The 22791-nt window shown below is 47.9% G+C and overlaps 1 protein-coding gene across 1 annotated transcript in view; it reads left to right on the forward strand.

Moving 5' to 3' along the window:
* The first annotated feature begins 306 nt into the window (after nt 1-306).
* Nucleotides 307-22791, forward strand: part of LOC125940942 (uncharacterized) — a 97535-nt gene continuing 75050 nt past the window's right edge. Inside the window, exons 1-4 of the mRNA XM_049657689.1 lie at nt 307-684; nt 15393-15644; nt 17646-17913; nt 19794-19959. Coding sequence (XP_049513646.1) covers nt 630-684; nt 15393-15644; nt 17646-17913; nt 19794-19959 — 741 coding nt within the window. The 5' untranslated portion in view covers nt 307-629. The remainder of the gene's footprint in view (nt 685-15392; nt 15645-17645; nt 17914-19793; nt 19960-22791) is intronic.

Consider the following 22791-nt stretch of genomic DNA (forward strand, 5'->3'; position numbering starts at 1 on the left):
AGCATGCTTTACCATATTTTATTTCCTCCTCACTTTTATCGGTTCATTCGAATGGATGGTTAGTTTGCCTCTATGCATGGTTCTTACCCACAATGGGGCATTGACCAAGAATCGGACGAGTTGTAAGAACAAGTCGGAAAAATAAACGCAAAATAGAAGTTTTCACAAGATCAAAGGAACAGTACAATAACATAAGGTAATAAGAAATTACTGAGGAAATCATTTTTTGAATCAAATAGAAATTTCTCAACGACTTCAACGTTCGCTTTCACACGTCATCATCGACATCATCATCGTCGTCGGCTCTGCCTCAGCCGCGGCTCGCCAGGCCAGGCCGGCCTCCAGAGCCTCGCGCCCGCTTCAAGTCGCCCAGCCCCTTCGTCGGCGGGCTCTCGATTGTTCCGGAAGGCGTCGCCGCGCGAGGTCTGGGCTGGGCGCAGGTGAGCCAGCGCGACAAAGGCCGACAGCAGCTGCCAAGGCCTGGTGCCGTTGCTGTGCAGCATCAGCAGCCTTCGCCGTCGGCCCCGCCTTCGCCCAGTGGACGGTGGGACTGTCGACGTCAACAGCCGCGTCACGTAGGCTAACATTCGTGCCGAAAATTGTGTGCGGTCGCGGACTTACCGCCCAAGATGGCTGCTGCGGGGCCCATCTCCCCGACATCACCAGAGACACATGCAGCCAATGGTGAGAGCATCAGTCTCTGCAAATGCCTCACACTCACGATAAATTATTCTGGGGAAAAGGCGAGGGGTGGACGTAAATGGGGCTAATAAGGTTTACATTGTTGCGAATAAACGTGCTGTTTTGCATCGGAACGCTCCGTGCTCGGTGTGTTGCACAGTCGCGCCCAGTGGGGTGTGTGTTTGTCCCGTTTTGAAGCTGTTCCTTTGCAAAGCGGCGCATTTATGCAATCCTGTGGGGTGATAGATTAAGACAAAAGTAACGGTTCCGCCCACTGTTTGCGCAAATGAAGCAGGCTGGCGTTATTTCAAGCGTGATGACAACGTGACAGTGTTTGCCAAGTATTAGACGAGGATCCGGAGACAAGGTTCTGAGACGGTGCAACAATTAATAACACATGTGCAAACGAACTTATTGATAAGAAAACGGCGCGAAAGGTTAAAGAACCCCAGGTGGTCAAAATTAATACGGAGCCCTCCACTACGACGTGCCTCAGAATCAGAACTGATTTTGGCGCGTAAAACCCCGGAAAAAAGAGGAAGAAAGCTTCCCATTGGTTGCTACAAGCGTTCTGGGGCGGTTTGCTGCTCGCTCCGCATGCCCGTCTGACGCGACTAGCATCTGCCTCTCGATGTCACAATTCATAGGCTACGTTTACAGTGCGTCCCACAACATCGAATGAGTCGGCTTGCCGCCCGAAAATCGATCTTTGGGATGGTGTAAAGACTAGCGGAATAGGCCGAGCGAGCATTTATAGGTTTCTCTTGACCCACCTGCAACCGGTTGGATGAATTCCCTCCCTGCCCCCTTCTTGACAAGAGTGACTTGTTGGGCTTGTTGGTATATATCGCTTGTACTGATGTCATCCTAGGCGCCATGTTGGTGGATCACTACGGGGAGCAGCTGCGTCTGTTGAAGCCTCGCATGGCTCCAACACTCGCCAACACAGCCGGTAGGGCGGGGGCCTCTCTTCCATGGAGGCAGCAGTGAAGGTGGTATACTGACGTCATCCTAGGAGACATATTGGAGAACCATCACGGTGACAAGCTGTGTCTGTGACGTCACGTGCAAGCTGTCTATTGCTGCTAAAACTGAGAGCGCGAAAACATGGACTCTGACAGAGATAGAGATGAACACTGCAGCGCTTTTGGGGTTGTTGGTTAAAAATGAAACTGGGAATTTACGAGCCAGAACAAAGACCGAATATGAGGCACGTCGTACCCTACAGCTCTTGTCTCATCTTCGTTTCTTCTTGTGTCTGTGTTTTGCTGTGCTATCGAGATACTATGCCACGATGACCGACCAACAAGCCCATATCGCCCCCGAAGTATAGTGAGGGTCTCCGGATTAATTTTCGCCACCTTGGCACTTGTAGCGTGCACCCAATGCACGGTGGCCGTGCGTTTTTTCTTTCTTTTTTTTTTTACAGCGAAACTGTATGTGGCTAGGTTCTGGCGGATCGCGTCCGCGGAGAAAACGACGCGTAGAACAACAATTTTCGCCCCCATGTGCGAGGCGGTTTCCCGCCAGTTGCGCCTTAGCACAGGTGTCCAATCGGATGATGGATGGCCCATTCTTATACTCCTCTCCACCACCGATGCCTCTTTCACAAGTGTCACGACGCTCGGCGGCGGCACGCGCCGCCAATCGTTGTGACCCTTTTTCTCGTGACGTGGAGATCGTGCTAGCGTTGTTTTCAGCAACGACTCGCTGTGGGACAGACGCTCGTTTAACCACATCTTCCAGGATCGTGACGTCAGGATCCTGACGATGCCGTGTAGTGTGCCGCGGCTATGAACGATGTGGCTCATGCGCTAGTCTATGAGGATGGGGCGGACTTGGCGCAGCAAACGCACTACTTGGCCATCACGCTGGGCGAAAACAAGACACCGGTGTCCTTGCTCTTTGACCAGCATGCCGAAGACACTCAATACAGTCAATAATTCACTATAATAAATTCACTATAGCAATGTTCACCAGAGCAGACCCACCATAGTCACAGCTTCGCTGGCTTCCATCTTCACAGTAGTGGGAGGGCTCTAAATTTTTTTTCTTTTTTTAGGCGGAATCCTTAAGTGGCTCGTGGCTAGAAAATCGGTTGCCAGGCGTTATCAAAAAATTGACCGTCCGGCGTTATGGCACGAAAATTCAATGCCACCAAAATTGATCGTGCCACCATTGAACCCACGACCTTTGGTGTTGGTTAAGGCGAAGTTAATTAAGGCACTCGAACTCACGATCTTTGGTGGGAGTTGAACCCACGACCTTTGGTGTTACTCAGGGCGAAGTTAATTAAGGCACAGTTAAGTAATGTAGAGTTAAGGCACCCGAACCCATGACCTTTGGGGTTACTCAGGGCGAAGTTAATTAAGGCACAGTTAAGTAATGTAGAGTTAAGACACCCGAACCCACGACCTTTGGTGTTACTCAGGGCGAAGTCAATTAAGGCACAGTTAAGTAATGTAGAGTTAAGGCACCCGAACCCACGACCTTTGGGGTTACTCAGGGCGAAGTTAATTAAGACCCAGTTAACTAATGTAGAGTTAAAGCACCCGAACCCAAGACCTTTGGGGTTACTCAGGGCGAAGTTAATTAAGGCACAGTTAAGTAATGTAGAGTTAAGGCGGCCGAACCTATTATATCTTCGCCTACGCAGGGGCGAAGCCGGCGGGCAGCACACGGTGCTAAGTGCAACACATGTTTATTCGGTCACACAACTAACGATCTAACAACCCCGGAAGAAACAAGGGGCGGTTGCTTATATACATGCTCGAGCCACTATCACACCAAGCATTGACGTCACAAAGCCCAACAGTCCGAGTCCGGGTCACCGCGGATAGCGAAGTGCGTCTGCGTCAGCACCACGATGCACAAACACGATAACACAACACTCCTCTCCCCTCACGAGGTTTTCGTCTCACGGCACGTACCGGTCTGGCGGTCGCCTCAACCGGGTAGGACGTCGAAGCTGCGGTGTTGATTGTCCCGAGGGGTCGCCGTTATGGGGACCACTGTCGAGCGTCGGCCCGCTGTCGTGTAGAAGGTCCGGAGAAGGCTCGGTAGAAGGCCCTGCCGATTCAACTGCTGGTGACGTCAAGTTCGATGCTGGTGGGTCCTGATCGTTGAGCCGAGTAGGCGTGCTGGTCGAGGTGGGCTCTCTAGTGTCCCTAGAGAGCGGACCCTTGTTTTCCACTCTCGGCCCGTCCAGTACTGTTCCCGCCGCCTTAAGCCAGCTCCGGTTCTCCTGAAATGTACGAAGTCGCAGGTTATCAGCGTGAACGTATCGGTCCTCGTCTCCGACGCGAACAATGTACGTGCATGCGCTGCACCGCTGAGCAATTGTACCCAACAGCCATTTGTCGTCGTCCGGGCGGAGTCCTTTTACCAAAACCTGATCGCCTTCCCTAAAGTCTCTCCATGGCCCTCGTTTCTGGTCTGCGTGGAGCTTCGCCTGCTCTCCCCTTTCGCGCATGCGTTGTTCCATTTCAGGGTGCAGCAGACTCAGCCTGGTTCTTGGCTGCCACGACAAGAAGATCTGGGCCGGGGTCTCACCAGTGGTGCTGGAAGGGGTGTTGCGATAACTGAAGAGAAATTGGTCTATGCGATGTTATATGGACTTCTTGTCTCCTTTTCTTTCTTCGTCTAGTATCTGTTTAAACAAGTCCTTCTTGACGGTCTGAACGCACCGTTCGGCGCTACCATTCGAAGCTGGGTGATAGGGAGGAGATTTGGAATGACGAATTCCATTCCTGCTCAGGAATGTTCCGAAGTGCTGCGATGTGAATTGGGGCCCGTTGTCGGTCACGATCTCCTCGGGTAGTCCATAGGCCGCAAAAACACCTCGCAATTTCTCTACCGTCTTTTCGCTTGTTGTTGCTGTCATGACAAACACCTCAACCCACTTCGAATGAGCGTCCATTAAGACCAAAAAGAAATGCTGGTCCCTTTGCGCAAAATCTAGATGAACTCGCTGCCATCTACGCGTTGGCCAGCCCCATGACATTAGTGGTACTCTAGCTGCCGCATTCTGTGACAACTGACAAGTGATGCACTCTTTCACCGCTTGCTCTATGTCTAGCGTTAAGCGAGGCCACCAGACATGACTCCTTGACAGCATTTTCATTCGAGTCATCCCTGGATGACCTTCGTGCAGCATTTCTAGAACCTTGTGTCGCAACGAAGTGGGTATAGCCACGCGATTGCCCCATGTTACGCACTCTTGGTCTACCGACAGTTCGTTACGGCGAACGAAGTATGGTGAAAGATCGTCGTCCGACACATGCGCAGGCCACCCCTTCTGCGTAAAAAACAACACTTTGGACAGCAATAGATCTTTACGCGTTTCCGATCTGATTTCCCTTGCAGACAATGGAGCCTCGTCTAGCACCGAAAAGAAATAAACACCCTCTGACTCCTCTGCTTTGTCTCGGAGCGGTAGCCGTGAAAGGGCATCGGCATTCTGGATTTCGCTTGCCTTTCGGTAGACCCATCGGTAGTCATACGCTGCAAGGATTAAGGCCCACCGCTGTATCCGTGCTGCTGCCATTGTAGGGATTGGCTTGCCATGCCCGAAAATTCCAACCAGGGGTTGGTGATCTGAATAAACGGAAAATTTTCGACCAAACAAAAATTTGTGGAACTTCTTTAGACCGAAAATCACTGCAAGAGCCTCTTTCTCCAGGTGGGCGTAGCCCTGCTCTGCCTGACTTAGTGTCCTCGATGCGAACGCTATCGGTCTTTCGACCCCCGCGATTTTATGGAATAAGATCGCCCCTAGTCCATATGCCGAGGCGTCGCATACCATACCCAGTTCCTGATCCGGATTGTAGTATGTTAGTACTCTGGGATGCATAAGCCAATCCTTAGATCTCTTAAAGGTATCCGCCACCCTGTCCGTCCATTTCCACTTAACATTTTCGCCCAACAACTCGTACAATTGTTTCAGCTCTGCTGACATGTTCGGAATGAATTTGGCATAAAAATTGAGCATGCCCAAATATGCTCGAAGCTCCTGTTTGTTCTTGGGTGTCGGCGCGTCTTTGATAGCGCGCACCTTATCATCGGATGGCCGAATGCCATTTGCGTCCAGCACGTGACCCAGATACGCCACCGATGTTTGAAAAAACTTGCACTTTTCTTTGCGCAGTTTAATGCCTCGTTCCTTGAACCTTGTCAGCACGCTTTCCACCTTTTTCCAACTCTCCTCAAAACTTTCCCCGGCAATCAACACATCATCCAGGTAGCAGGCGACTCTATCTAGGCCTCCTAGAACATCGTCCATGACTGCCTGAAATATCGAGGGTGCACTGGTTATCCCATACGGTAGGCGCGTAAACTTAAACAGCCCCATGTGCGTATTTATCGTGAGCAAAGACTGCGAGTCAGGGTGCAACTGCAGCTGCTGATACGCGGTTGAAAGGTCCAGCACAATGAAATATTTGCACCCATGCAAGGCTACAAACAAATCTTCCATGACTGGCAGCGGATAATGATCGGTGCGCAAGCAGGGATTCACCGTCATTCTGTAGTCTCCACAAATCCTGACCGTTTTGTCTCCTTTTGGAACCACCACCAGCGGCGTGGCCCAGTCGCTTTTTAGGACGGGAACAATCACCCCTGCGTTCTGCCAGGCCCTCAATTGTTGCCAGCCGCTGCCATGTTGAAGTCTTCCGCTCCCAAAAGTGCCTGGCGTCTGTCGGCCGTGCGGATTCACACGGATCCCACCCTCGTCGCCACTATTATATCTTCGCCTACGCAGGGGCGAAGCCGGCGGGCAGCACACGGTGCTAAGTGCAACACATGTTTATTCGGTCACACAACTAACGATCTAACAACCCCGGAAGAAACAAGGGGCGGTTGCTTATATACATGCTCGAGCCACTATCACACCAAGCATTGCCGCCGTGCGCTGTTTTTTCGCGGTTCGCGCTGATGCGAGACGCACCACGAAGGTCAATTCGTTCGCTGCTGCTGTTGCGCTTCCTCTTTCTAGTGGTTTAACAGGGAGTTTCCGGGATCATCAAGTGAGGCGTGTTCATGTTTGCTTGCGCGTGGCGCCATGCTTGTTCATTTGGGGTTAGTATGCCCAAGTTTACAAGTTTATACGACCGATAAAACTAATGCGGCCACTAATTTGCTATCGCAAGCGTTGTTGCGTCTTTGGGGCGAAACTGCGACTTTTTAAAAATATTCGCAGTGTTATATTACGGTCTTAGAGAGAGGAGTGTGAATAAAACACGGTGAAAATGGCAGTTTTGAATGCAGCATAATCCTGGTTACTGGCGATTCTACGAGTGAGGATACAAGTGTAGAAGAGTGAGCGTCCCAGATTGAACAACGTACTGAAGTTTTCACCGAATGTTTTATAAAGGAGAAGTTTTAAGGAAGCGGACGCTAAAAAAATGCTGAGCAAAAAAAAAAAAAGAAAACGAGAATGCGGTTGACATTGTTAATCACTTAGTTAATATGCGTATTTCATGACAAATTGTAATCGATGTGGACACCAGAGTACTTATATTGATTGACGGAAGACAATTGAAGATTTGTGAATGAATAAGCAGTACCGTGAGTAGTGTTCCTGGAGATCCTCATTATTTTGCATTTGTTAACATTCAATTTCAGGGACCAGAGAGACCGCCAGGAAGTAACGCTGTCAAGATCGGACTGAAGTTGAGTCCAATCATGCGGGTTCGGTATTTCGGGGCAGAAGACACAATCATCGGCGAATATAATCTGAATAATGAGGAAACGCAAGCGGGGGGGGGGGGGGGTCATTAGTGTCGGCAATTTAGTAATAACAAGGGTCCGAGGACAGAACCTTGTGGAACGCCGGAAGTAACAGAACAGATGTGCGAGTTATGACCGTGGCCACTTACATGCTGGGTCGCGTTAGATAAAAAGCATTTAATTCATTGCAACAAATTAGGGTCAATGCTTAAAAGCTTAGCTTAAGAAGAAGGCAGTGAGAAACGGTATCAACAGCTTTCTGGAAGTCAAGAAAAACTGCAGTCAATAATAAAGGCACGGCCAGGTGCCAAAAACAAGTTTTTAGTAAAGAGGAGTAGTTGAGTTTCGCACGAGTAATGTTTTCTAAAACCATGTTGACTGTTGTCAAAAAAGGTTGTTCATTTGGAGAAAAGTGATTAGGTTGAATTAAATAACGTGTTCAAGACACTTACACGCGATACTAATCAAAGTTATCGGCCTCTAGTTCAATGGATTGGTTGCATCACATTGTTTAGGAACAGGTATCACCTTCCACGCCTTCCAATCGCTAGGCATTGTTACATTTTCCAATGACTGGGTAAAGAGCTGCGACAAGATTACTGCGCATTATATGGCAGGCTATTTTAGAAATTGAGGAGTGATTCCGTCCGTGACAGGTGCTGAGATTTGTATGTTAAGTACAAGATTAGGTGGCGGCTGAATGTGGCGTTGCGGACGGGTGTTGCAAGGCGTCGTGGCACTAAGTGCTCGAAGGAGGCGGGCGCGCGTGCTCGAGGTGACGTATGGTTTTGTCGTCAACGGTGGTGTGCGCACACTGTTTTGAGTGGCGTTATTCGGCGCGCACAAACCCGCGCGTGTCAGGCTACACACCGTGATGGAGAGCGCGGCGTTGAGAAGGCGTCCGATGTTCATCCATAAGGCCATTGAAACTCGCGTTGAGTATAGTGGGTCTCGTCGGCAGGGTCGAAGCGCAGCTTTACCAGCAGACGACGGGCGAAGGGTCTCGTGGCTGCATGCGTGGGCGCATGCAGCCTGGGACGCGTTTCATGGGCGTTTGTGTACCGGGGCATGGCGCCGGGTATGGTGGTACCGTCGCCGGAGTGTCGCTTGCGGTGGACGCGTTAGTTTGTGTTTCGGTATCGGTGTCATTGCGACCGACACGTGTGCGTTTTGGTAGCTCATCTGACGGTGTGTCTCGTCAGCTGACGGCTTGAAAAGACGCTCAGTGGGGGACCACACGAGGAGTTATCGACCGTACAGAAGGAACTAGCGTCGTGTGTGCAGTCGTCGAATCACTTTCAGTAGTCGAAGCAGAAGAGCACGCTTGCGAAGCTGCATTTGGATTGTCCGGATTAATGGTCAGCGTGTCTTGGATGTCGGAGGCTGTGGAGATAAAAGATGATGCTGCAGTTCGTGCAAATTCTCCGCGATGCTGTCTGTCTGGTTTGGCATTAGTGGACGCTGCAGGAGCGGAGATAAAGCACCTCTCCGGGAAGGGTGCGACTAGGGAACGAATGGGAGCTGTCAGAAAGCCCGGTGAAAGACCACGGGCTGGAGCCGAAAGTGGTTGAGGTGGCGAACCACGAGGATTGAGTGCCGTATCGGGAGGACTTGACGGGGTTAGCAGAGGCGGAGTCATTGTATGAGACGAAAGCACTAGTTTCGCAATAGGGGGCAGGGTGGCGTGAGGGCGGGGGGGGGGGGGGGGGGGGCGAATCAGACTCTCTTATTTCGCATTAGGGAGTCTCGTAATCGTCGATGATTCTTTTCTACCAATACTCTAAACGTCTCTTGCCTATGTCGACTACTCACTGGTAGAAGCTTCCGCCCATATCCTTATGCATAAGGATATTTGTTTTACCAGCGACATCTCAGTATGCGCGAACTTGCACACGTCCGTGAGAAATCCCGGATGTTCCCGCACGCCCCGCGATTTCGCCGCGCCCGTCGAGTTTGAGCGCTTTTTTTTGAATTCAAGGTCTTTGCTGAAGTTACACTGGTTGGGTGTATCTAGGATCGGGCTATCTTGTAACCACTTCCAAAAAAAGCCACAACCAAGTGTTGATGCTAAAGAAGACAAGTTCGACGTATTAACGCGATAGCGTTAAAGGCCCTGTGTGGCAGAAAATCCTGTGTCGGCATCGGCGGAGTTGTCCGTGAGCGACACTTTCCACATATATTTTGGTATATGTATATGCCATGCCTTGCATATAACGTGCGGTATATTCGGGTTATATTGTCACATTATTCTATCACTAATGTTGCTCATACCTCCTGTCACATTGTTGACAAAGCTATTCCTCTGAATTTCTAGAATGACAGTTCACAAACACATGTCATGAAACAAAACACCAACAGCGCATGCCTTTTATGTTAAATATTCTCAGATTGAAATCTTAAAAGTTCGAACCAGTAACAGAAACCTGAAGACATGTAATTTTTTTGGCGTGACTGTGTACTACCTCCTGGATCGGCCCACGCAAGAGACCGCGTTTCTCTCAGAATGCTAGCCTTCGTGCATAGCGTTCGCCGCCAGCGTTTCCCGGTAAACTTTACGGTTACATGAGCTGCAGTTTCCGGAAAGAGTGAAAAGCAGTCAGGAATCTTTGAATGCTATCGCGTTCCACTCTTAAAGGCGAAGCTTAAGCGTCCTCCAAAGTTCTTGCGTGTGAAATACGATACGAACAAGATACGAAATTAATTTATAATACACATCAAAAAGAGACAGAATGAGAGAAAATAGAAAGGTGTCAGGAACATTTAATCATTGAATCATTTTACCCACCATCCACGTCGACCTTGTCTTCTTAAGCATCGACACCCGGCTGACGCTTTCTTCTTCCTTTCCCCAAAAAGTATTTTGCCTCATAACGTCCTGGTGCAGATAATGATGACGTGGTAGCAGGACATCGCGACACTTTGGCACTAACTCTGGCTCGCTCTGACGTCTCTTATGATAGTACATGCGGCGCCTTCAGAGGCGCCCCGTGCGAACCAATGGAGCTTTGTCGATCACTTGAACGCTTCTCATGCAACGTGCAGCATGACCAGAATCGAAATATCCTAACCAATGAACCGCTCACAGTTGCACCAGTTCCGCTTCATAGTTGCGTGGGTCATGGAGACAAGGGAAACGCTAAGCAGTGTATTTACTTCCAAAACAAAATTTAATAACTTCAGCAATCGTAGTTAACTTATTTATTGCTGGGCAATAAAACGAACAATACCACATCGCGCATGGCACTCACAAAATAACCGCCAAGCATTCCTTCGGCAAATCGCCGCAACTGCTGCTCCTGCACCACGTTCGTCCTGCAGCCCCTTGTCTCCCTTGTTGCGCCTCGGCGTAGCGTTTAGGCGAGGAATCCTCTAGGCATAGGGATGAGTACGTCCGGGAGTAGGAGCGAAAGAATAGGTTTATCATCATCATCATCATCATCATCATCATCATCATCATCATCATCAGCCTATGTCCACTGCAAGACGAAGGCCTTTCCCTGCGATCTCCAATTACCCCTTTATTGCGCTAGCTGATTGCAACTTGCGCCTGTAATTTTCTAACTGCATCACCCCACCTAGTTTTCTCCCGTCCTCGACTGCCCTTCTCTCACTTGGTACCCATTCCGTAACTCTAATGGTCCACCGGTTATCCATCCTACGCATTACATGGTCTGCCCAGCTCCATTTTTTCCTCTTAAATGTCAAATAGAATATCGGCTATCCCAGTTTGCTCTCTGATCCACCCAGCTCTCTTCCTGTCTCTTAACGTTAGGCCTAAGATTTTTCGTTCCATCGCTCTTTGTGCGGTCCTTAACTTGTTGTCCAGATTCTTTGTTAACCTCCAAGCTTCTGCCCCATATGTTAGCACCGGTAGAATGCAAAGGTTGTAGACTTTTCTTTTGAACGACAGTGGTAAGCTCCCCGTCAGGATTTGGTAATGCCTACCGTATACACTCCAACCCAATTTTATTCTTCTGTAAATTTCCTTCTCAAGATCAGGTTCTCCGGTGAGTAATTGACCTAGATAAACGTGCTCATTTACAGAATCAAAAGGCTGACTGGTGATCCTGAATTCTTGTTCCCTTGTCAAGCTATTGAACATTATTTTTGTGTTCTGCGTATTATACTTCAACCCCATTCTTACACTTTCTCTGTTAAGGTCCTGAATCATTTGCTGTAATTCGTCCCCATTGTTGCTGAATAGGACACTGTCATCTGCAAACCGAAGGTTGCTGAGATATTCGCCGTTGATCCTCACTCCTAAGCCTTCCCAGTCTAAGAGCTTGAATACTTCTTCTAAGCATGCAGTGAATTGCGTTGGATATATTGTTTCTCTTGCCTGACCCCTTCCTTGATAGATAACTTTCTACTTTTCTTGTGGAGAATCAAGGTAGCTGTGGAATCTTTTCAGATATTTCTATGTTTATATACATATTGAAACAAGTAGTCAGATTCTAGTTAGAGATCTCTCAGTCACACTCAATAGGTCCTTTTTAAGCAGTTCTATTTCCCAGTTCCCTGCACAAGGAAATTCGATGACCTTGTTGTGGTCAGTCAGAGGGGTCGTACTGATCGCAGAACTCCGCCTAATGTGTCCAACCTTCGAACCCGCCTCCGAAGCAGTGACGAGGCAATCCCGAAACAAGGGTTCACGCTGTTTGCACGAAAGTCGTCGACAGATTCCTTGCTCTCCGTGAAATTCAACTTGTCAGGGTCATGAGTATAGCCGACGCAGTCGTTACCACTTCCACGAAGGGCGTCGGTTGTTGCCTCGAAGGGAGCTTCGTTGTTTGCCCGACACAGTCGGGCGCCATCGCCGTCTGGGCGGGCGCTGATGTAGGGGCTGCCTCGTGGGAAGCATCCAAAGAATGAGCAATGCCAATTTGTGGCGACACCACTTCGCTCAGCGTGCGCGTCTTTCATGATGTCATCGTTTGTAAAGCGACTCTGTTAAAATTTCGTGAAAGCACTACTTAGTACAACAATAGACAGTGTTACGCGCCCGAAATTCCAAGTGTCCCTGTATATGATTCCAAAGGGAGCCGAGTTGTACCTTCCTTCTCTCTTCCCCACTTGCGGATCGATTGATGGATGCTATGAGCGTCCCCTTTCGAACGGGGTGGTGGGTTGTGCCACCAAGCTCTGGCTCTTATTTTGCCTGATGTCCTAACTAAGATGATGTCAAGCTGAACCAACTCACCCAAACCAAGCTATTGTACTACTTATATTTTTGAAAACATACAGATTCAAAGAATTCCCAGCCTCAAACGTTTAGGACCATTAATGCGAACTCTGTTCTTGTATGCCTGGGTTGTGGTCTCCCAACTTTTCTGCCACCAAACCTCCAATCTCCTCTTACTAATCTCTATTGCGGACATGTTTACATTCCCCCTGCTATCCCTGAACCCAAGGGCTTCAAGGAGGCCAGAGGAGCTTAAACTGGCAGCTGGGTAGATTTAATATCTTCACATTGTAATAAAATATGTTCCATCGTTTCCCTAGCTTTACCGCAGCAAGCACATGCGTCTTCGACCTTGGTGTGCAGTCCCAGCGGAAAAATATTAGCCAGAGCGTCACAATCACGACACGCTTTCTGACGGCCACCGCTGCTTTGGAAAATGGAATGTGCCGCTGCGGCCACCAGTCCCTTGTGCTAATGTTTTTCCACTGGGGCTGTACCTCGCTTTATAACTACACGTCCTAAGGCATCTGATCTCGCTTCGAAAAGTAAGGAGCTTTGAGTGATATATCATAAATTGCTTCTTTCCTGATTTTTTTTCCTTTGAGGTAGTCATTCATAGCAGGTTTCTTTACCATTGCCACTACCCATGAGATTGTCTCAGCCTCTCTTACTCTGAGTTTGACGTTCTTTGTTGCCATGTTGCTGACCATACCGGTCGCATACTTCCTGGTAAGCTTCCTAGTTCTTTTCCTCCACTGTGAGTCAATGTTTTTCCTGTACAAATACTTGAACACTCTCGCACATCGCGCCGCGAGCGCCATCACGTGGTCTAATATGACGTCAAAGGATCCGCTGTGGTGCGGAGAAACCAACTATTTCGTTTGCTAAGTGCCATCAACATCGGAATCCGCCACTTCTTTAACACGCATGACTTGACATCATTGAATGGCATCGTCATGCATGTCATGCATGCATCAGACTCGTGTTTGCCTGAGCTCGTTGGTTGCACATAGCACAAATGGTTTCCAGCAGAACGTACGGACATGGACAGAAAGGGCCGACGACACACGCTGGAGTCCAGCGTGTGTCGTCGTCCCTTTCTGTCCGTGTCTGTACGTTCTGCTGGAAACCATTTGTGCTATGGACAGTGACATCAGTGACATCACACGACACGCATGACATGCATGCATAAAATGAATGGCATGTCATTGCATGACATAATTGACATGTAGTGACATGACATGCATGCATGAAAGATGACGTCATGACATGACTGACATAACATGTACATGACAAGAATGAATTGCAGTCATGACATGAATGACATGCACGACATATATACATGGCATAAAGGACATGGTATGTCATGACAAGAATGATATGCACGACCTCAATCGGGCACCTAGTGGCTTAAGTTGATGCAGGACAAGACATTAATAGCATGATGAAAAAATGAAACAGCGTCTATAGACCCTTTTCACGGCAATCCCATGCGCGCCGCCATGTTTGATCACGTAGTCACGCGTCAATTGGTTGCCTCAGCTGCCTCTGTCGCCTCTGTGCTTACAATGCATGTGCATGACGCCCGGTGCGGCTCAGCAAACCTCTGTATTCGCGGATATTGTAGACAGTAACTGGGTGGCTGAACGAAGCTTTGGCTGCAGCTTTAGAGGACCTTAAGCGCTATCTGAACTCGTTACGCCTTGTCGAAACGTTGCAAGCAGCGTATACGGTGCTATGACTTGAACCGGGCTGGAATTGTATTCAGCTGTCCAAACTTTTCTCTTATGAATTAAATCAGGATTATAGTGTCTTTTCCTCTTCGTTCTCTGTTTATCAATCACATTGAAGCAGCAGCTTGTTACGTTTCTCACTTAGTACCATTCCTCAGTGCGGTCGATGTCTGCTTGTTTATAATCTGCATATTCGCTCACGGATGTGATCAGCTGCGGTAAATTTGTTCTTGCAGCGCACAATTAAGGCTTGAGACGCAGATGTTATGTACTTTGCAATAGCCTGCAGCAAGGACCCATTATCGCGAGTCACTCGCTTACTCTTTGTACCGTCATGAGACATTCAGCTTCGAACATTCATGTGCTGTCGGTGTAATCGTCACTCACGCTTCAGCGCATTGTTTCCATTCATTTATTCTTGATACGTGAGCGATGGTGAGGACGGAAGCTTGATTGTGTGTTGGGGTGGATGGGTGTTGATAACGTGCGAGGAGCTTACTATGCCAGGAAATGACGCTTCTCCTTTGTCACTGTGTAACGAGCGGTACTCACTACTCTAGCCGACGTTACGTAATTGGAGCCCTTTCTCTTGAAGTTAGGCATACAACGTTGGCAAATTAGTGAATGTTTTATTCTCGAGGAAAGCCGTGCATAGCGAAGGGCCGGCAACGCAGGCAGTTCTTGAGTAGCAGCGGTCCGTACATTTATTTGCATAGATTATTTCAATCCTCTATATCCCAGTCACTATTTTTGCAGCCAACTACTTCACAGGTGTTCCCTCTTCCGTTTCACATATTGCAGCGCGAACGAAGCATCACCGAGTTGCATTTCCGACAGCTGGTCGCACAGTAGCAAGGTAGAAGCGCCGCCGGTAGCACCGAATCGTTTCTCTAGAGCTGACTCCGCAAAAAGGGTCTATACGTGTTTGCCATCACGCTAACTTTAGCCCTGCGCAGCTCGAAAAGTGGCTTTACCACATAGTTTTGGAACAAAATCGGGGACCTCCGGGCAACTCTGCTCCCATTGGAAGCAGCGTACACTGGACACTGTAAATTCCCTGTACTGTGCAGCGGCTGTCATGGAAGAGAAAAAGCGGACGGCGGCCAAGGTGGTCACCACGCTGTTCCCGCGCATCCCGAAGGTCACCACTTTGCTGCTCGATTTCTACATCAAGCGAGAGAACAACGTGGTGCTAACGCGAGAGCCACTGTCGCACTTCTGCCAGGAAGAAGTGGTGTTGGCCGCGCAAGACATACTGGACAAGCTCAACCGGCAGGTCATCACTTACCAGGACGTCCGGGACACGGCCGAAAATCTCATAGGTAAGATTCTGCTTAGAAGGTTTAAGAGGGACCTTTAGTTCGGGGCCAACTACATTGTCGCCAATTCAAATACAGAAATGGATTGATGAGACAACTTCTGGACCAGTTAGCATGAAATTTGTTACATTTGACAGCGAAACATTTATTCTAGTGAACGTAGGAATTCTCGATTTATGACGTGAATTTTTACTAATCGCCGTAAATTTTGAAGTCTAAAAAATGAGAAGCGTGAAGCTTACGAATCCGTAACGCTCCACTAAAAATGAATATAACTGTTTTGTACACTGCCCCCACTACAGCAACTAAAGCGAACATATTTTATATATTAATTTGCAGCTTACAATTGTTACAAAGCTTACAAGGGTTTCGCAAAAGCCCTTCTCGAAAATTAGGTTACATATTTCAGAGCTGTGTAAAATGAATTAATTTCATCCGATTTAGATGCAATATTAAGTACAGTTTGCCAAATTATAATAAAGCTTTTCAATACTGAGTTATAAATGTAAGGTTGGTACTTGAGCTTTATTATTTTACAATCTATTGACATTTTTTCTTCAAAAATTGATGGCTTAGATAAAACTTCGCTTAAGGCATTGCCTAGATTTCAACTTTTTCTTAAACTGCAACAAACGTTTTTAACAACCAAGCGGTCTTCATTTCTGCAGGTAACTACACCGGGTGTTTCAGCGAACACTTTCAAAGTTTTTTTAAAGATTGCCTGTGGCAGATAGCACAAGTCTAGTTCATGAGCTGGTCTACTTGACGAGGCGGACATTACTTGCACAAAAAATTGAAATGCATAATCGACTAATAACAAAATACACTAATTAGGTTAACTAATTACTTTATGGCCCATATCACAATTTACAAATAGTATCCGTCGAGTTCGCAAGGCGGATCCACTTGGAACGAATTCTCAGAATAACACCAGCTTCAATATATTAATTCCCGAACTTTGCGGAGAAATGCATTGGTGTTTGACCACTGACGCAGCCCCTTGAATTTAGCCGGCGAGAGAGGCGATGGCGAGTAGCAGGACTGTACTAAAACAGCAGCCCGCGAATTCTCTACACATTTCACCTGTGCATAACAATAATTTTACCAGTCAGGTTTGCTGTAACTTATACGTAAAATGACAAGTGTCAGTATTGCGGCATCATGCGGCTTTCTTTTACCTGCAAAAGTAAAAAGAGGCTTTCTTTACGTCGAAAGAACCTAAAAGGACGCTTTTTGTTCCGGTGTAGCTAACTACTAAAGCAGGTGACCGGACGTTCTTTGGGGCCGCACGCTCAATGCTGTTATCGCGCGCATGAAACCGTTTTATGCATGACTAGCTAAAGAATACTCGGTAATATTAACTGGTTAAGGGGTGTTCACACGAGGGACGTTTTCACGGGGGTTATGGTTGTAGTCGAGTGGCGTCATCCGCCGCTAAAGATTCCCCGGAGACGTCCCACGCTGACACGGACAAGGCAACTCGGGAGGAATATCAGTGCTAGCCGATTACTCTGGTGGCTTCTACTCTCGACGCAACACATCATTTCTCCAAGTTCATTTTGTTGTACGCTTCAGCTGTAGTATTTCCAAGGCACAGGGAACTGCTCGACCAGCGAAAAAAAAGGAATAATGTGGCATCGTCGCTTAATTCGGCCATCGCAGAGAGGGGCACACATGCAACGCGCCTTTGTAAATGTGACAGGGCCGCCAGTCATAACAACGAAGTGATTGCGATATGGTTGCCGCCCTCTGCAGCAGCAACTTCGTCAAGATTCCCAGATACAGGCATGAAATTCCGCTTCCTAGCTCCCCCGCCAAGCAGGATCATTTGTTCCTCAAGTGACGTCGTTGTCACGTGATGCACACTCCCCGCGGTGACAGCCAGCATTTCTCCCCAGTGTGAATAGCCCTTTAGTGTCTCTGTGTATTGCTTGGTTGCGTTCACTCAAGCTATTTTCGGTGCCAATGCACGCGTGGATCAATGTGACCGTTTGGCCCAGCTAGGGCTGCACAACTTGGTGTTCAAGAGGGCCCCGGACATCGCCAAGGAGCTGGGTGACAGCATCCGCAAGATGATCGTCATCATTGGTGAGCTGGCCACCTCACTCGAGAAGGTGTCCGACGTCCCGCCCACCGACTGGATGGGCGTCGGCGACACTGTCGTCGCCAAAACTGAGAAGCTCAACATGGCCGAAATCGCGCCCTTCTGGAGCTACATACCCAAGATGAAGGACTTCCAATGCGTGAAGCTGCTCGGTGCTGGTGGATTCGGGTCAGTAATCAATCAATATTTCCTTTACCCTCTGCAAAGGGTATCTATCTTCCGATGATGCTAAACATCCATTGCTTCTTACTTAATCACACAGAGAATAAAACCTTAGTTCAACGCCAGATTTCCTTTTCGGTGATGCTAAACATGCAATGCTTCTTACTTGATGAGACAGGGAGGGGATGAAATGAACCGCTATCCTTGTTCACTTTTTATATAGCAAAACAAATTTCCTGATCATTCTAAGCACCCAGGGCTCATTGTGTCGACTAAACTAGAATGGATCATTTCAATACAAGGCAAGACTTTGTACATGCAGAGAATATAGAGGAATTACAGGGCGCGTGCAAAGCAGTTTTTGCGTGTAAATCATGACTAAAGGTGGTGGAGTGCAGGTAAACACAAGATCAAAAGATCCAACAAGCACAAAATCGCACCAACAAGCCCACATCACCACTCTTGTAAATCATGGTCAGCAGGTATCCTCATGAGCTTTTTTTCCTCACCTCCCCTGTGTCATTTTTTGTCCACCTTTCTTGGAGCCCAAGAAACCTGTTGCCCCTCCTTCTAACTTTCGATAAATGTGTCACGCTTCTCACGCACACCGAACCAGTCATGGCCACAAATGCGGGAAAACACCAGGCACCGTCTCTCGGTGGTCGAGCGCTCGGCGCTGCGTAACTGAATTAGGAGCAAAGTTATCAATTGAATGAATCCTGTATTCGTCCTAATCAGTTAGGTAATGCATCCCAGAGAAAAAGTTAGTGACGTCTCACGTCGTGAACGCAGGTTACGCGCAAGCGTATGGTCCCCGCGAACATGCACAGCGAGCACCGCGGCGTCAAAGCACAAACGGAAAGGGCGCGAACGCGGTTGCTACATTGATCTCGATGATACGACGCCTGGTGTGCTACAAGAAAAGCGCATATTGCTACACATGCAAATAGACTCCGCGAACATGCACAGCTATGGACCGACGGACGGATGGATGGATGGAAGGATGAATGGATGGATGCATGCGTGCGTGCATGAATGCATGCGTGCGTGCTGAAGTAGGCTAAGACCTCTTAGCGCAATAAAATCACCGAATTTGGTTGTCAACGTTCGGGCAATCCGTCTGACCTGCTGACCAGGGTGATCTTTAACTTTTTGAAGAAAAAATTAGACACTTTGTAAATTCCAAAGTGCGTTCGGCGAAAGCCTGTGGCCATTCGACTGACTATGCCATGTCTTTCTTTTTTTTTTTTTTGTCGTCAGTGTGACCAACTGTAACGCTAGTGAAATTTGTGGACCATTGACAAATGCATGTCTGTTCCTAGCGTCTTGGTTGAAATCCCCGACAACGACCATCGGCCGATGCCTGCGCTTGTTGGTAGGATGCGATTCACAAAGGCAATGGCTGCTTCTTGTCCGAGGTTTGGGGCCAAGTGCACACAGACTACAAAGAGCCAAGTCGACAACCTGACTGCACACGCTTGTCCAGGCCACAGCTGGCACCGTTCCAGGGCACGGACGGACGGACGGTCGGACGCCGCCACTGTGCCATCACGTGATTGCTGAGAAAGTGTAAGGGGGAGAGGCCACAGCTGTGGCGGCGCAACTGTTGCTATGCGCCGCTGTGCCATCACGTGATTGCTGAGAGAGTGTGGAGGGGAGAGGCCACAGCTGGCACCATTCCAGGGCACGGACGGGCGGATGGTCGGACGCTGCGAGTATGAGCCATTAAAGGCTTTCGCCTTAATGAAGTTACTTTTAACTTGGCTCTCGCGTTACACATTACTCCTCGGCAGCCCAATAATTGAAGCAGCGCACGATAGTCTACCTGATCGCGGCACACGTGCCGCACGTTCAGCGTGCATCTACTCCGATGTCGTTGATTGCAGAGCCGTGTACAAGGCCCTATACAAGCCGACGGGCCTGGTCTGCACCATCAAGCTCGTGCCGTGCGACAAATTCCAGCGCCACAAGCAGGCCTGCGTCGACAAAGTGACCGCCTCCATGATCAGGAACCCCTTTCTGGTCAAGTACTACGCTTGCTACTGCACGAAGGTGAGTATGAGGCACCTCTTTTTAAACCGAAATATCTGCAGATACGCGGTCCCAATAGTTCAGTGCAGTGCGCTCCTCGTAAAAAAAATAACAGGTTCACATGCGCATGAAGAGTTGAAGTTTTCGACCGCGGGCAAAACGAGCCACTTCTCTGGAGCCAGTGTTTCCACAAGAGTACTTGGCATTAGATGCGTCCCTTGTTCGACCACTATTACTGAATACGCTTCTCGAGTCATCCATACGCATATCGCATGTAGTTAATCTCGTGGGTCTCGAGAAAAGACCTGCTGTAGTAGTATTCATTTAAGGCTCTTCAATTCATTGTTTGGGGGGGGGGGGGGGGGGGGCGCTTAGGTCGACAATTCATGAAGCAATATTTTTTTTCTTGTTAGTAGTTCATACAGAAATGAATGTCCCCCTATGTGGACACCTGGAACTCTAAAGTTACAAGCACATGCAACCATTGAACGGTTTACTGCACACACATTGCGCTCCTTCCCACAGTTCCATTCCATGTAATATGTTTTCTGTTTGGTTACTACAGATAACACAAACTTCAAACTGAAACGCTTATTTCGAGTGAAACTGCTGGAAGCAACTGTGATCAACCTCAATACCGAGATGCATTTTACAAGATGTGTAACTATGTGGAGTCTTCATACAGCAGCCGAGGTTACGGCATCGTGCAGCGTTTTTGATGCCATATTTTATGCGCAAACATTTAGTGCTTTCAACGTTCAGGTTGTTGTACTTGGGAGCAGGTTAAATATTATATCTGCGGACATCTGGACCGTCGTCTGCGTTGCAGTCTGTTTCCCCCTCAAGCGGCGGAGTGAGCAGCCACTCAGCTATACGCGCCAAAACCAAATTCACCCATGCGCGCCATAATCCAAGTTATGAACACCAAAATCCAATTCGGAGGCACTACTCTAGAGTCCCAGTGTCCACCGTCGTGGACATTTGAATTTATTTGCCAAAAAGATATAAAAATGACGAAAATACATAGAAGCATCTGGATCTTTAGCATCAAGCTAGTTTCGATCCATACATAAATAAATAACAAAGATATATGTTTACACAATACCAATTTCAACAGTTTCTTCTTTTTTTCGCTTCTGCAGGTTTCGCTTATGCAGGCTTATGCAGACATTTTATATTGCCATTATATTTCAACATTATTCCAGGTCTTTGTAATGGTGTTTCAACTGAACAAGAAGTATTTACTTTGTTTTACTTGAACAGGAATACTGTTCCATAAAGTGTGACCAACGCTAGGTAGCCGCCTTTTGCCATACACATTTTTTACGAGTGGCTGCAAGAAGTTGCCGGCTTCGTAGCCTCCTGTTGGAAACCGGAAAGACAAGAATGATGAACAGTAAAGTGGACAATTGTTGGTTATACAACTGTACACCATAATTATATTTTTGTATTATAGTTTATTAGCAGTTTAAGACGCATGATTTGATATTTGTTAAAACGTGGCTTGGTAGGGGCGGCATGATGTGAACTCGACAAAAAACGAATTGCTCGTTTCTGCAGCACTACCAAGTGGCTTTAAGTTAGAATCATACGTATGACCCCATGGCTCTATGCAATATGATGACTGACCATGAAAAAGAGCAAAATATATCGTTCTTAAAGTCGGTACATCGAAAAACTGGTGACATTTGAACATGACAAAGAAAACACTGCTGAGCTTTTTACATAGTAAATCAATATGCATTTTCCAGTTTAAATTATGGTCTATTACAACACCTAGGGCGCTGTAACGTAAAATGAATCCAAACTGTTTTGATTCCAATCTCCTGACGTCAAATTTACGTAACCACTGACGCAAGCATCTGCCGGTGACCCGCAGCGTTGTCTGAACAACCCAATCAAACACTCTTCGCGTTTATAGGAGGTCACCTTTGTTCGCTTTCAAAACCAATAACATTGTCTACACTCAGCCGTTTTTCTTATCTAATTGGCTGACAAGAGGCGAGGAGCATGCTCTAGTGGAGAGGGTTTCGATGGGGCCGAGCCAGCACAGTGAAAATAGTTAACCGCATGAAGAGGGTGGTGCTGGCTTCTTCGATTGGTCCACTTCGCCTTACTTAGCTTGCGGTGGCTGGTCGAAAATCGCGGTGGCGTGCAACGGAAGGAAAAAAAATGGCGCTAAAAGAGATCCTGAGCGAGGAATAGTTGGCAGAGCGATGTCGCATGCATGCCGAAAGGGCTTGATAAAGTTTTACTGCTACGCAAAAAGGTTTATCATGCGCTAATAAATACATGCTCACCGGCAGGTGCGACTAGCGAGGACCTGAGCGATCGGCGGGCAGCCATCTTCTATTCCTTTCGGAACGGGGCAGTCTGTGGCTATTCAGAAAAATTTTCAGTTTTGTTCGGCATATTAATGCATTTTTTTCGCGTACACGTCACTTCGACGTGGTGAGTTTTCACGGTTTTGTGAGCTCGCGTGACAGACAGGCGAAGTGGGCGTAGCCAGAAAACATTGGACCAATAGCACAGGGCCAATGGTGAAAAGGCGTCGAATCAGGAATGATTATTTTTCTTTTGTGCGGTTTAATCGTAATTAATCAGTGTGTACACGTTATATCAGATGGGGAGCTATCGCGGTTGACAGACGTCGCGTGACAGACAGAACGTCGCGTGAAAGACAGGCGAAGTTGGGAGTTGCCCGAAAATGTTGTGACGAATCGCGGAGGCTGATTGCAGAAATTGGAATCGAAACAGTTTTGAATCATTTTACGTTATAGCGCCCCTAGATATTTTATACTATATACAGGTTCAATGAGCTCACCGTCTACCTGAAGCACACATGAGTCGAAG

Source organism: Dermacentor silvarum, chromosome 10 (assembly GCF_013339745.2).
Source record: "Dermacentor silvarum isolate Dsil-2018 chromosome 10, BIME_Dsil_1.4, whole genome shotgun sequence".
NCBI lineage: Eukaryota > Metazoa > Arthropoda > Arachnida > Ixodida > Ixodidae > Dermacentor > Dermacentor silvarum.